General features: G+C 38.1%; 2 protein-coding genes across 2 annotated transcripts; one reads left to right on the forward strand and one right to left on the reverse strand.

Annotated features, from left to right (window-relative positions):
* Positions 1-26: 26 nt before the first annotated feature.
* On the forward strand, positions 27-9369 carry LOC146452680 (cytochrome P450 3A4-like). Its single transcript, XM_085097436.1, has 13 exons — positions 27-165; positions 1884-1980; positions 2077-2135; positions 2408-2510; positions 2887-3003; positions 4120-4208; positions 5339-5478; positions 6096-6244; positions 7055-7282; positions 7896-7984; positions 8170-8307; positions 8385-8547; positions 8936-9369. The coding sequence occupies exons 1-13, from the start codon at positions 74-76 to the stop codon at positions 9011-9013; spliced, it is 1542 nt and encodes a 513-aa protein (XP_084953562.1). The 5' UTR covers positions 27-73; the 3' UTR covers positions 9014-9369.
* Positions 9370-9596: 227 nt separating this feature from the next.
* LOC146452681 (ethanolamine-phosphate cytidylyltransferase-like) lies at positions 9597-14606 on the reverse strand. The gene is made up of 3 exons (XM_085097439.1): positions 13624-14606; positions 11920-12074; positions 9597-11058 (listed from the first exon to the last, which is right to left on the reverse strand). Exons 1-3 carry the CDS (start codon positions 14518-14520, stop codon positions 10944-10946), a joined length of 1167 nt encoding a protein of 388 aa, XP_084953565.1. The 5' UTR covers positions 14521-14606; the 3' UTR covers positions 9597-10943.

A 14606-nucleotide genomic window follows, 5' to 3' on the forward strand; every position in this document is an offset into this window, starting at 1 on the left:
CTCAGAGGACTTAGATTCTGTGACGTCAAGAGTTCACAAGTGAGCTGAATCTGGGTCTTCACCTCGGTAAATCATGGAGTTTTCGACGGACATTATCAGAAAATTTGCAGTGTTTGAAAATCTGTGGATTGCATTGCTCGTTGGTGCGCTCCTGCTAATTGTTTGGTAAGTAGCAACACTTAGCTCGAGTAATCTTGCAAATTGTCCAGGGGCTTCGTATTCGCGTCGCTTCGCATGGTCAATTTCATTGTTTACTTTTTGCGATGTTTGGTCGAGTTTTTGACCTTGTGTCTTTCCGTTCCATGATCTATCGGGTTAAAAGTTGTAGGAAACCTTACAATGCAAGGGCTCCCAATGCAAGTAACAGATCGAATTCCCAGGTCAAGTTCTGAAGTCGTCTCTCACCAGTACAAAGGTCTATAAAGGGCGCACAAAGGCGACTGCAACGAAAACGTCACTTACAAATATAACTTCGTTCTATGTGTGCTACTTAACAATTTTTTTAACTCGTACAGAAACGGCGAACTACCCAAGAACCAAATTGGTAGGCGTGGCGTTCCAGTTAGATTCACCTCACGTTCTCCACAAAACCTTGAATCTGGTCAGCGATTGTTTTTCTTCGATCATTAAACTTTTTGTTTTGCGGCGTTGCCGTCCCCCGTCGTCGTTGCTTAAGTTCCCTTAATTTTAGCCTCTGTTAACGTTTTTATTGAGATTTGGCGTATTTTACTTAAAAGTTGTGAAATGATCTCCCCTGGTTCTCCTCAGTTCGCTATGCAAAACACTTCATCACATCTTGAATTTGATGGGGGGGAGGGGGCATACCCGAGAATTTGACCATTTTCCGTGCCCTGGGGTGAGGACTGTGAACTTTGCTCCTTTCTTCTTGTGTGGCAGAATACATGTGGTTCCTGATCCATGGTACAGTTCAAGGGGGAAAATGTCACTTTTCCAAGTGATTGGCTCGACAAAAAGGCTCTCGAGGAGATGAAATCTGGACGGGAATTGGAGGGGGAAGGGATCCTTATAAAAGTTTTTTTTTTGGGGGGGGGGAGGGGAAGGAGGTGTACAGGACATTGCTAATTCCTCAATGGGTGGAGGGGAGGGGAGGGGAGGGTAACCACATGTCATAGTATCTCCTCAATAGATGTAAGAAGAATTAAATCAGTCAATTCAGGCAGTAGTTATATTCATGAATAAACAAGTTGGGCTGCTGGTGCAGATGGTTGCCTCAGTGATTTTTTTGGATTAGTTGGACTTAAGGCAGTTGTATTATCATTATTGATTGATTATATCTGTCAGTTAGTAAGCATCATTGGTGTGATTGCTCAATTTTGCAGGCTGTATTTCACTGTACAGCCTGCTAAATTTGAAAATTGTTCCTTTCCTGTATGCTCGATTAACCTCAGAGATATACATGTACATGTAATATCTTACTAACCTCATTTTCTCAGTCCATACTGTAAGTTACGGATCCCTGTTTTTTCCCGTTGATTTATGGCCCGCATGCTTCGCGCTTGGGCCGTAAATCAACGGGAAAAAACTTGGTCCATAACTTTTGGTACGGATAACAGACTTGGTTGGTAAGAGGTATTTATACACGGTAAAAATTCTTCCATAAATTACAAAAATCCTATGCTTAATAAGTACTAAGTCTATGTATTGAGAATGTATGAATAAATTATTACAACATAACAAATATATCTCTATCTACAAGAACTGCTTTATTTTGAGTGCTGTGTCCCAGAATCATTAAAAAAGGGTGCAATAATTAAGTTTGTAAAGGAAATCGTCAAGTGATTCTGCTTGCCATAAATCGTAGGGCAAACTATTCTAGAGTACTGCATCACTAAATTGTTGCTTTTTTGATTTTATAACATTAGGTATGGATATTCTCCCTTTTCTGAGTTTAAGAAACTTGGAATACCAGGTCCTGCCCCATGGCCATTTGTTGGCAATCTTCCAGATTACAACAAGAAGGTAATACATTGTCTTAATTATAATAAATTCATATCTTTGAATAAGTGCTGCTTGTAGATTCTACTCTAGACTGTTATGTCTTCTTCTCTTTTGCAGCCTGGTCAGGTCTTTTTGGTAGACAAGGAATTCGTAGAAAAATATGGAAGAGTTTGTGGGTAAGTCAAATAAATTTACATGTATGCAACTGACCAGTTTGAATTATGTGACAAGTGCTTCCACTATCTTGCAACATTATATTGATCAATTCTTTTGATTGATCCAACCAAATATGTATCATTCTTATCATATTAAATGTAGCCATGGAAGTTAAATCATGTATAATATAAATATAGCAAGATTACACTGGTTCACCTGGTTTTGCTCTAGTATCAAATTATTATCGAATGGATGTTGATGGTAATCTGCTCTTTTACATGTACATCAACAGGTTTTATTTCGGACGCAACCCTACGTACTGTATTAGTGATCCTGACCTGCTTAAACAGATTCTTGTCAAAGAATTTGGTAAATTTGTCAACAGACCACTTGCAGTAAGTATTCATTTAAGGTATTTATTACGTCCTTGTTCAGGGATGTTGCTAAGAACCAGCTATGGCCTAATTTCATGGTCTGAAAGAGATCTTATCACCGGCTGAAATTTATACAGAGCACAAATACTTGAGGCTAATTTTAAAGGTGCACAGTCTAAACAAGCTAGCTGGGTTTATTAATGAGCCTGCTGAGGTTTTTCCTAGCTATATCGCTGCAGTGTTTGCAAGTCCACTTCAGCATTCTAAATGACAGCATACAGACCTAGTCTGTTTGATTGTTTTTCTTTATATGTGTTGACCATTGTGGCTGTGATTCGTAAGAGTGATTCCTGATCAATTGAACTGTCCTTTTTAAGATTGCTGTTTTATGTGCTAGGCTATTGGTGGTTCAGCTGTTTTTACAAGTAAAGGGCTGTTACAAGCCCGAGACGAGGACTGGAAGAGAATTCGTGTAACAATTACTCCAACATTTAGTGCTCTCAAGCTAAAGCAGGTTGGTTTCATCTTTACTGAGCCACATTTAAACATCCACTTACAGGAATTTCAGTTGTGTACAGTGTAGCAGATGAACACCAAGACTTCTTCAGATAAATGACACAAAATCACTGCCCCCAAAAAAGTGCCGCACATGTCACCAAAAATATCAAGTGCCACACTCCTCAACAGCAATGTGGCACTTATTTGGAGCAATGATATCATTAAGCTCTAGAATGGTGCTTATACATGTACAGAGAGTGTTGATCAAGGTACAAAATGTGAAGAGCAACATACATTAGTTCGTTTTAAACCAACCACGGAAATTTATTCTCATAATTTAGAACAACCTTTTTCAGTTTGAAATGTCTATATTTACTCACTTTATTTTGCAGATCAAGTAGTTAACTTGTTTGATTTAGAAAAAGTTCTGTCTTATTTCCAAATAGGAAGTTCCAAATAAGCACCACCCTTAAATAAGCACTGCATCATGAGTTGAAAAATTCATGGGTTCATTTAAGCTGTACAGAGTTAATTCTGAGATCTACATGTATCATTTGAATCAGTACTGCTAGCGGCATAGAATTCATTGCACTCTTCACATTCACACTGCTGCAATAGGCCCTTCTCCAAAATGGCAGCAACAGATTTGAATGGGTTAAAATTGAACTGACTGAAAAACTGATACCAGTACTGGAAAGAGCAATTTACTTTAGTAACCTTGCACAGTTTCAGCACATTAGGTGTTATATCAGCTTAGGAAAAGTAACATGAAATTTGACAAATTTACAGACGTTTGTATGACTGGGGGTATTCGTCATACCCCCAGTCATACAAACGTGTGTACATTTTTCATTTTTCAACTTACATTTTCTCAGCTGATATTACACCTGATATGCTGAAACTTTGCAGGGTTACTAAAGTAAAAGTGCTCTTTCTATTTTGAATTTTCGGTCACCATTTTGGAGAAGGGTCTATTACCACCATAATCACCCACGACTTGCTCCTGTTGGCCTTGTAACTTAATCGGTAGAGTAGCAGTTGATCAAATTTGGAGTTAATGGGTTTGATTCTTGCCGTTAGGCCAAAGATTTGTGTGCTAGCTTTGCAAAATCCATTGTTATTGTTATCCCAGGTTACACCATTGGTTCACCAGTCATGTGATACATTGTGCAAAAAGCTTGAAAAAATTGTTCAGTCGGGAGAAAAGGTGAATATGTGGAGGTGAGAACAATATTCATTATTAGACTGACAAGTTAATCCACAAAAACCAAACTCAAGAAAAAGATCGAAGCATATCACACAGAGTTCTACATTTATTATTTTCCCCTGTATTACCACACAGGATACTTTTGGCATTGTTAATTCTGGCGGTGCATTGCCTGCCTCAAGTCTCCTCCCTTTAGGTTAGTGGTTACCGCATTGGGCCAGAGCGTTTACCATTATCTTGTATTTTAACCGATTGAGGACGGTGCCTACTATTACAGGGGTATTTTTGCGCAATTTATTACTATGCGGGAAAAGCAGATCTTAGCAATGGCTATTGGAATCCAAAAAGAAAATTGGGGGTTAACTACGCATTTTTTAGAGATGAATTAAGAAATAATTATTCTAAAAAGGGCTTAATTACAAAGCAATGTATGGTTTTTTTATGAAATTGAAGTTTTATTATCTCTGAAAAATGCATGGTTACCCCCAACTTTCTTTTTAAATACCAAGAGTGCTTGCTAAGTTCTGCTTTCTCTGCATAGTTTTAAACAGCGCAAGAATATCCCTGTATTAGTAGGCACTACCCTTAGTAAACCCAAGTATCTTGAGATGTGCAGAATATAACCCTTTAACCCCCAAGGCAAAACGACTTTTCTCCAGATTCAAGACTACAGACTCAATGTGCATGTATGATATACCATTTTAAAGCTACTCATGGGTGTAGTTCATAACTGATATAATTATGAACGTGAAAAGTTATGGCTTTGAGATAAATGACCTTAAAACGTAAAAATTTTAAAGTTCAAAAACGTCCCAATCCTTGTGTATATTAGGTATACCTCCAAACTATAGCTCATTTTGCAGTTCTCAACATCTTCATTAATGTGAGAGCTGTCTTAAGACCCACAACGTCTAGGGGAAAAAAGTTGAAAAGTTATGGGGGTGGTCAACATATCACATATGGGAGGGGGTTAAGTTTTTATCCTTTTAATGAGTAGATCTTCACAAGATCATCTCCGTGTCAAAAATTTATAGAAATCTGTCAAATATTGAAAGAGTTATGAAATTATGTGCCAATTGGCACTCTTGGGGGCTAAAGGGTTAATCATTTGTATGTTTTCCTGACTAATATTTTTTTTGATAAGGCTTTATGGAAAGTTTACAATGGAAGTAATATTGGCGACAGCCTTTGGCATCCAGTCAGATGTGCAGACAAATGTCAACGAACCTTACACTCCCAACGCAGAAGAGTTGTTTAAAACTCCAGCGTTGTCAGCTGGTTTGAGTAAGTTGTTCTTTTCTGGGAAATTTAAATGATAGTAATGCATTAGATGTTTGACTGTTTGTAGTGTGCTTCCTAGTTACTAAGCAAGTGGCAGTATTACACATGAGCATGTTCAAAAGAGAGATTCAATGTCAGATTTCCTAACTTTAATTTATCTACCATAAAATTCAAAGGACATTTGTAGGAGCTTATATTGTATCTGAGGGCAATTCCCATGTACAAGGGAAAGCCCCAGGGGCTTATTTTATAGGAGCCGTTTTGGATTTCAAATTTGGGGATTTTTTTTCGGAGGGACTTATATAGGGTGAGGGGGGGAGGGGTGGTGCTTTAAGCATCAGGATATTAGAAAATCCAGAATTCTCAACAAGCGCACAAATTTTTTATTGGATCAACACATGCAGTTTCAAAATCATTGTTAATCTTTCAGAAACTGTCATTAAATATCCCACAATACCGAAACAATTCTTTGGTGCCAGAATTAATGACATTATTTTTGTGCCAACAGTACTTAGCTGCAAGTAGTTTGAAAATGGCTGAAAATAATTCTCAAGTCCAATGCAGACAGCATTTTCTTAGTTTAAAAGTTTATTGTCAAGTTTTGTCATTGTTATTTGCAGTGGTGTTACCATTTATGAAGCCCATATTCCAGTTTTTTAGCACCTTCTTACTTCAGCTTGGTGCTACCAACCGAGCAAGATCTCTACAGTTCATGTTGGACACAACAAATGAGGTGATTCAGCTGAGAAGGCAGACTGGAGCTTCCCAGGTACCTATTGGAAATAAATGATGACGCTTCATTTACCTGAACTTAATTACTCTTGGTTGTCATTGTGTTAGTGTCTTGAGTCTCTTGTGTTTTTTTTTTTTTTTTTTTGCCACAAACAACAATTACAGATGGAAAAAAATGATGAAAATTGACGAAAGAAAATAAATGGCGAGGAAACCTGAAAGAAACCACGAGGCTTATAAAGTCAGGCTTCCTCACTTTTAAAAAATAGCTATCTTATATTAGAATTACAATATGGACTTATGATAATTAACTTTGACCGCGCACACGTACACACACGCACACACACGCACACACATATTAAGTAAGTTAGTTGAGAAATACAGCCTTACAGAAGTTAATACCTGGAGAGAAGAAAATCTTTAAGCTTTCTTTTAAAAGAAGCGGTGGAGGGAGAACTAGTTATGTCAGAATTTAGCGAATTATAAAAGTTTGGACCTTGAAAGTAAATTGAAAACTTCCTCGTGTTCGTTCTGCACAGTGGCAAGCGGAAGGACTGAGCATTCCTAGTATTATAATTATGGATTTGACTATTCAGTAAAAAAAAGGTATTGAATTTGGAAGGGAGTGTAGAGTTCTTGAATGAAAACATAAAAGTACCTAATTGAAACGAATGGATATCGTGAAATTTTAAGAGTTTAAGTTCCTTAAAAATAGGGCCAGTATGGGCAATGTATGTATCTAACTTTAAACAAACCATTTCCAGAAAAAAAGAGAGTAGTTCTTCTGTATTGGGTGATATTGAAGTCAGGTGGAGATAATAGTTTTCTTCATTTTACTTGTTTGAAGAGGAAAGATCTGTTAGAACTAATGCTTCGTGCGGAGGTCACTGACAGCGAAGGGCGACCAGTTAGCAAGCTTAGTGATGAAGAAGTTCTGGCGCAGTCCTTCACATTTATCTTAGCTGGCTATGAGACAACAAGCAACGCTTTGGCCTACACAACGTATTGTCTGGCGATGAACCCTGATGTGCAAGAAAAACTCATTGACGAAATTGACAATGCTGTTGGGGATAGTGTAAGTACATTGCAAACTAAGTGGTGATGATGATGATGATGATGATGATGATGATGATGATGATGATGACGATGATGATAAGGGCAACATTGACAGTGAGGATGATGATGTTAATGATAGTGGTGATGATGTATCAATGATTGGTTATCTCCTGGGGGGTCCCCTAGGAAAGAAGACCTTTTTATGGAGATTTGAATGATAAATTGCCCAGTATGGAGGGGGGAATGAGGCTTGTGTCTTACCCTGCAGGGAAAATATCAGCCTTTGTAAAACAAGAGGCCTTGCTCTAGTTGTTCTAAGTGAAGGGGAAGCAGATCACTGCACTTGAAGTTTCCTGGATTCATCTTGTGCAATGTGCTCTGAAGAGCACAATGACGGCAGATTTTGTTCATGCAAATCCATCCAATGTGATATATGCGTGCTATGGTACCACAGTTCTTGTGATATGTTTAATGAAGATGATGCTGACCAAAGACGGCCTGGTAATTAAGTTCACTTTTTCTGTTATGACCCTCGGGGAGGGGGGAGGGGGGGGCAATGTCTTAACTTTGATCTTCTCAATATGTTCCCTTCCAAGACAAGAAAATTAGAACTTTCTGATGCTACCTTGCAGGAAAGTCCAGACTATGATACAGTTCAGAATTTGGAGTATCTGGACATGGTGCTGTGTGAAGCATTGCGCCTGTACCCTCCTGCATTCAGGTATGAGACATCCCTTGTCCCAGCTCTGCTTTCCCAAACTCTGATTTTATTTATAGACAGAATGAAATAACTTGATCCAAGTTACTGTTTGTTTGTTTCATTCTATTACACCATAATTAAAGTAGTTTGACATATTTTTCTTTACATTGTTTAAATTTGATCTGTTACCTTTTTGGCTCACCCAGGTTCGGACGTGTTTGCAATGAAAGCTGTACATTAAATGGTGTGCACTTTAAGAAGGACATGGTGCTAATTGTTCCTGTGTACTGGTTACACCGTGACCCAGAATATTGGCCTGATCCAGAGAAATTTGACCCTGACAGGTACAAAATACTTAATGCATATAATATTGAAATGCATAATTGAATGACCGATTGACTCACTGACTGATTTTTTGCAGATTTACAAAAGAGGCAAAACAGCAACGAAACCCATATTGTTATCTTCCATTTGGCACTGGGCCGCGAACTTGCATTGGAATGAGGTTTGCATTGATGGAGGCAAAGATGGCACTGGTGCATTTGCTCAAGCGGTTTAGATTCCAGCGCTCTGAAGACACTGAGGTAAGGTCTACTTCGAAGTTTAACTCATCATTGACAAGCAGGTTTTTCAATTTGTGCTCTAATGCAGATTCTAATTGAAAAAGTCCTCCCAATAATTGTTTTCAACTTAAGGCATAAGCTGGTTAAAAATAAGTGAGAGTGCTCGAGACTTTAAAAGCTCAAGACAAATTGAAGGACCTGGTCATTCAAAACCAATACTACGTGGAAATTTGTCTGTGAAATCCAAATTGCTTCAAATTAACTCTTATTTGGCAAACAGACTCCCCACATGACAAAAAGTCCTGTGTTTATTTTTTGGTCTTGACGCAAATTCTGAGAATTGGCCTGATTTTTGCTTATTTAAGCTGGGTCCTTCGTCTATTTAATAGCTGATTGTATCTTTTTTCAGGTTCCTCTCGAACTTCAAGCATCAATAACAATGGCCCCAAAGAATGGGATTTATGTGAAACCCATTCTGAGGGCATGAAGGAAACATTGACTGCGTCAAACCAAATAACAACAAATGTACTCATTTTAATTTAGAAGAGTATGCAGAATGAAAACTGATCAAGATTGATGTAAAGCACGTAAACTTGATTTCTTACACTCATAAAAATAAATGAAAGCAGGGTGTGCTTACTTTCAAGTGAGAACGTATTTAATTAAGGAATGCTTGAATCAGGTTTATATACATTTACACATAATTTTCAGCTATTCAACAGTAATTGCACCACCCAAATATCCAGAACATCTGCAATGAATTTTCTTAGTTGCCAATTCACACTACTGATTTACAATATTATTTCATTCACCTTGATAATAAAGGAGCTGGTTTTCCTGTTAGTGTGTGTGTGTGGTGTTCATCCTTAGCTGAAGGGGGTATAAAAGGGCAGGGGTGCTCATCTCATCCGAAGTCTTGAAAGGAATCCCTACAGGCTGGTTTAGACACTGCCTTTGATACCACTGTTAGATGAGGGGAATAACATTGGTGTCAAAGGAAGCTTTAGACAGTGGAATAAGCCCAAGCCAAATAAGAAATATGCCAGAGACAAGTTAGTTGTATTCAAATGAACGTTGAAATGTAGCTTTATTTTACGACCAGTACCTGCTATTTTCACTTATTCAAATTTTTAACGAGCTGCCTGTTACTCAGTACTGTGCTTACACTCAAGGGTCACCTTCCAACTTAGTAATAATTACTTATTCCTTGCTATCCAGCTCTCGTACAATGTAACATGATCTCGGGTTGCCTGAGATTATGTGAGAGACTTGCAACATGACATTAGTGAGAGACTTGCAACATGACAAATCAATACAACAATTCACTGTCATCATCTTTTCTGTCCTGTGGTACTGTCACTGTGTACATGACCAAATATCTGTAATACACCTGGATCGTCTCCGAACTCTTACCATTAATATAGACCTTTTTCATACATGGCAGCTGATAAATTATTCTTTTATTTTCATGAAAATTAGCCTTACTAGCCTCGCTAGCATGTGCAAAATTCCATAGAATTTTTACTCTAAAACGTGGTTAGTTAGGCTAATTAACATATTTTGAAAATAATAATAAATTGGGAGCCATTTATGAAAAAGGTCTAGAGGATGGAAACACAAGCATCCCAACAGCATTTAATGAGAACTAGTCTATAAATAATTATCAATCTCAAAAACACATTGCTAGGTTGTTGAGTTGGCACTGTTTATTTATAGATTTCCCAACCAACATGTTAACCTAATAAGCTAAGAGGTCAATAAGTGAGAACAAAGTGAAAAAATAATCAAAAGCTTTCAACTTACTCGAATGTCAAATTTGTTGTTCCATAACAGAAGAACTCCATAATATTACGTATGTACGAAATGTATAACATTGTGTTGCATAATTGTCCACCATTAATTTCTGGACATTTGAAAATAATAATTTCCCAACAACTGTTTTGTCCCAGAAAATTTCCATACGTCCCCATGGAAAGTATTTTGGTTGGAAATCAATGCCCAAATTCCACGTAAGCTTTCCTTTTAAGACTACCCAATCCTCAACCCTCCACCCTCCCCTCCCCCACTTCTGAAATTTCCAACAACCTTCCATGGGGACAGTATGGAGATTCCCTAGAACTAAAGATTTCAATACCCCCACAATAACTAACCTTGCACATCAACAACAATGAGCAATTGTATCTACATATTGTTTTTTGTCTTAAAAATGCATTATTGACATTTAACACCTAATGAGCTTTAAACTGCGTCTAGACTAGTTAAAATTCTAAACTGATAAAAATTTCACTTAAGTGCACTTTGGAAAAGGGTAACGTTTTTCATGCTCAGTAACTACTGCAAGTGAGGACGTGCAAATTTTTTAAAAAGGATCCTCGGAAAAAGATTCTTATCCGACGATGAAAGTGGATTTTCTAAAGTTAAATGTTTTCCTTTTCTTCAAGAACTTTTCTATCGTCTTGAGATTTCCTCAAAGCCGCAAAGCAGGCTGCTTCTTTCTTCTCCTTCTTCTCATTCCTTTCTTCAAACTTCATTCTAAAAGATAACAAATGAATAAATTTACAAGAAAAAGAAAAGCTTTAATAATAATTGCTTTCTCGTGTTGTCTCTCTAGACTCTTTCCCATGTTTTGAATGGTCACTTAGACGATAAAACCCCCTGACTTTTCAATAACTGGATTTCAATTAAAAAATTTGCTGACTTGATTTCTGCCACTCCCTCGAGTCCAGCTTTCCTCCCTGAGAAGAGTGAATGTGGGCTCATTTTCCAGCCTAGACTTTCCACTGACCTTAAAAAAAATAGAGGAGGCTTTTTTTTTTCTGACCATGGCGACCCGCTTGGACAAACTTTGTCAAGTTGCATGAAAGCAAACATCAAACATAACTAGTGGTGTCGGATATTCAGTCCCATCAAAATCGCTATTTTGATGTCCAGCGTTAGTGGGTATGTTTATGGCCCCTGAGGTATGCCTGATATCAAGTTTATCCACCTAGCACCTGGACACTTAAAGAACTGCTTGTTTACGAGACATAAGTTGTTCAGAGGGATTTAAGTTTTTTTATGCTTTACATCAGTCTTACCAAAAAGTCAAATTTTAATACTACTGATTGAAAATTACATGACCTCTCTTCTTTTGTTTATATCCGATATAAGAATGTGCAGTTCCAGAAAATATCCATACTCCTCCAATGGAACGTTTCTTGTTTTTCACCCCCCTCCCCTGGGAAAATCCAGTTAAGCTCCATACTTTCCCTCTAAAATTTTGGCTTTTAAGAACCCACTCCCCTTAGGAATTTCCGATGACCATCCATGGGGTGGTTATGGATTTTTCCTGGAACTACACAATGTCATCTGATCCATGGAGAACAGATTTTTATTGTTATATACTAAACATACCTATTTTTAATGATTCTCTCAACAATATCGTGAGTCGTCAGTTCGCTGCCACTGGAAATGACTTTGAAAATTCCTCTATCTTTTGGAATTTTAAAGGGATCTTCACCATCCTCATCTGCCATAATACGAGTCTTGCCATGAACCACCATATCGACCTAAAAAGGATATAACATTAAAAGGTGACAAATTTGCTTTTGAAGCAAGTTCAAGAGTTGACTACAATCGTCACCAATTTCTGTTGGGAAGGTTTAAAAACAAGCCTGGTATAGCAATTTTTATTACTCACATTTGAAGGGGTGTGTGGAACAAGGCCCTAAGTGACTTTTGATGTAAGGTCAAATTCTCCTTTTGTTTCATAAGTGAATACAAGGCAATTTGAAAGGAGAATCTAACAGGTTTACATTCATTTACACAGGCACCCCTTCATTTGTTTATGTCTTTGCTTGTTGTTTCCCCCACCTCTCTGTTCAATGTTAGATTCCCCACCACGAACGATGTGTAAAGATTCACAGTCAAAATTCAACATTGACACAGGGGGAGAGGAGAAAAGTGAAGGCAAGATAAAACTTAGTAATCTTCTTAAGAGTTTGGCAATGGTTGTAGATGACAGGATCTACATGCAATATTCACTAAATATAGGTGACATGAAATATCATGTGATCTGTTCAAGTAAAAAAATAATTCTGTGCATCTAGCTTTAGTAAGGTTAGCTTTCTGATTTTGTAGTCAGAGAGTGGTGTGGTAAATGAGGACAACATTCCCCATTTCAGGATTTTTTCGTTTTCACTCTGATAACTTTTTTGTTGTCAATCCATAACAGAAAGAGAAAAATTCAAACCATTCAACGATGGAATCCAGGCACCAGATTCACAAAGCCTTCCCAAATCAAGTTGGATCCAAAATATTGTTGCTAAACAATAACTTTTGTATCCAAACAATGCTTAGGACACATCTTAAAGGGGAAGTATCATGGGTTTTTTAACCTCTTGTTCAAAATGGTAAAATGAGACCTTCACTTTGCTACAAAATAATTCTAAAAAAAATGACAGGAGAGAAATCAACTCAATTCTTGAAAGGAACAACTCGTGATCTCTTCTAGCGCATTTTGGAAACAAAAATACGCAAACTTGAAAAGCATTAGCCTAATATTTTTCAAGTTTCAATCCATTCCGACCTTCTCTGTCTCTGTCCAGAGGCACTATAATCGACAGTTTTATTGCACTGAGGTGATAATTTATAACAAAACTGACAATTTTTTTTTTTTGTTTCTGTTTTCAGACAAACATTTTTGGGTTTTGAAATGACATCAAATTTCCGTAATACTTCCCCTTTAAACTAAAGGAGCTTTCCTTTTGTCAGAACTGGCGGATGAGACTGATTGGTCCATAAATGGATAGTACCAATGTCAAGGACTGATTCTTCAAAATGGCACATTCTGAGATTAGTGCTCACCATTTTGAAGCAATTCCAAAAAGTGACATATGAACTGTCCTTCAAATTGGTGCACTGATTCCATTTGCAAAATGACTGAACTGGATGGCCGGTTCTGACAAATAGAAAGTGCTCTAATATGACTTCATGAATCTGTCCCCAGGATGATTTTGCCAAATTTCATATCAAACTAAAGATTTAGAAGATATAGAAAAAATTATTTCTGGTACAGCTTTATCATTAACAAACAAACTTGAGCAGACATCGCCATACCTTAAATTGCTCCAGAAGCTCATTGGTCACGGTGTAAGGAGCGCCAATAATGACCTGATCGACGTAACGGCAAGCCAGTACACTGAGCACTCTTTGATGCAAACTCATGATTGGATAGTTGCTACCCTTATAACGGTTAACAACTTGGTCTGTATGGAGACCCACTATGACATAGTCCCCGTGCTTCTTTGCTTCTTCAAGAAAATCGAGCAAACCAACATGGAAGAGATCAAATGCACCAGGGGTGTAAACAATCTTGTCACCAGGCTTGGGCTCCTTTCCATCTGAAAACTGGACGATCCTCTGAGAGGTTGGAAGAAAATGGGACACACATGTCCAGGGGCTCTTAGCAGATGGATCAGAACTGGCCCTGCTGACCTGGTGAGGGTCCAGATTTCCTATGGGCGAAGGTGCCCTGTCAAAATGCTCCTTGGTCATTAGAAGCATTCTTCCCACCAGATTAGTAGTGGAAACCCCTTCGGTGCGTTTACATTCTTTATAGCGGCCAGCAGACTTCACGGCGGCGTACGTATCATTGCCATCAGCCGTAAGTGTAATATCATCTCCATGTACACAGAAATCGCAATTGTACTTATTAAGCGTGTCGAGTGTCGTCACGTACGGAGCCCCCATGACGACTTCATCAACCCACTTGATCGCTCGACACATCTTATACCTTTCTTGCTCGTTAAAAACCGGTGGACCTTTGTGAAGAGTGATTTCCTCGTCTGAATGAACGCCCACAACAAGAACATCGCCCATTAATTTGGCTTGTCTCAGAGCATTGGCGTGCCCAAAGTGGACCATATCGAAACAGCCGTCCGTCCAAACACGGATCTGTTTCCGACGTTTTGTTTCACAGTGATTCACATCATTGCTGTCCATATTGGCGCTCATTTTTTCTTCCAAAACCCTCCCACAGAGTCAAAATATTGTAAAAGATTCCAATGGCGTTACGTGTAACCTCGTTCTCGTTTGAAACA

Source organism: Pavona decussata, unplaced genomic scaffold (genome assembly GCF_977016875.1).
Source record: "Pavona decussata unplaced genomic scaffold, jaPavDecu1.1 SCAFFOLD_366, whole genome shotgun sequence".
In the NCBI taxonomy this organism is placed as follows: Eukaryota; Metazoa; Cnidaria; class Anthozoa; order Scleractinia; family Agariciidae; genus Pavona; species Pavona decussata.

What these genes read in the sequence shown, in the direction of transcription:
- LOC146452681 (XM_085097439.1), bottom strand. Translation starts at nt 14,520, where the DNA reads ATGAGCGCCAATATGGACAGCAATGATGTGAATCACTGTGAAACAAAA. An exon ending in AGCTTCTGGAGCAATTTAAG is followed by an intron (nt 12,075 to 13,623) that starts GTATGGCGATGT and finishes TATCCTTTTTAG; the next exon opens with GTCGATATGGTGGTTCATGG. An exon ending in GAGAGAATCATTAAAAATAG is followed by an intron (nt 11,059 to 11,919) that starts GTATGTTTAGTA and finishes GTTATCTTTTAG; the next exon opens with AATGAAGTTTGAAGAAAGGA.
- LOC146452680 (XM_085097436.1), top strand. Translation starts at nt 74, where the DNA reads ATGGAGTTTTCGACGGACATTATCAGAAAATTTGCAGTGTTTGAAAAT. An exon ending in GGCAGACTGGAGCTTCCCAG is followed by an intron (nt 6,245 to 7,054) that starts GTACCTATTGGA and finishes ACTTGTTTGAAG; the next exon opens with AGGAAAGATCTGTTAGAACT. An exon ending in AGCGCTCTGAAGACACTGAG is followed by an intron (nt 8,548 to 8,935) that starts GTAAGGTCTACT and finishes ATCTTTTTTCAG; the next exon opens with GTTCCTCTCGAACTTCAAGC.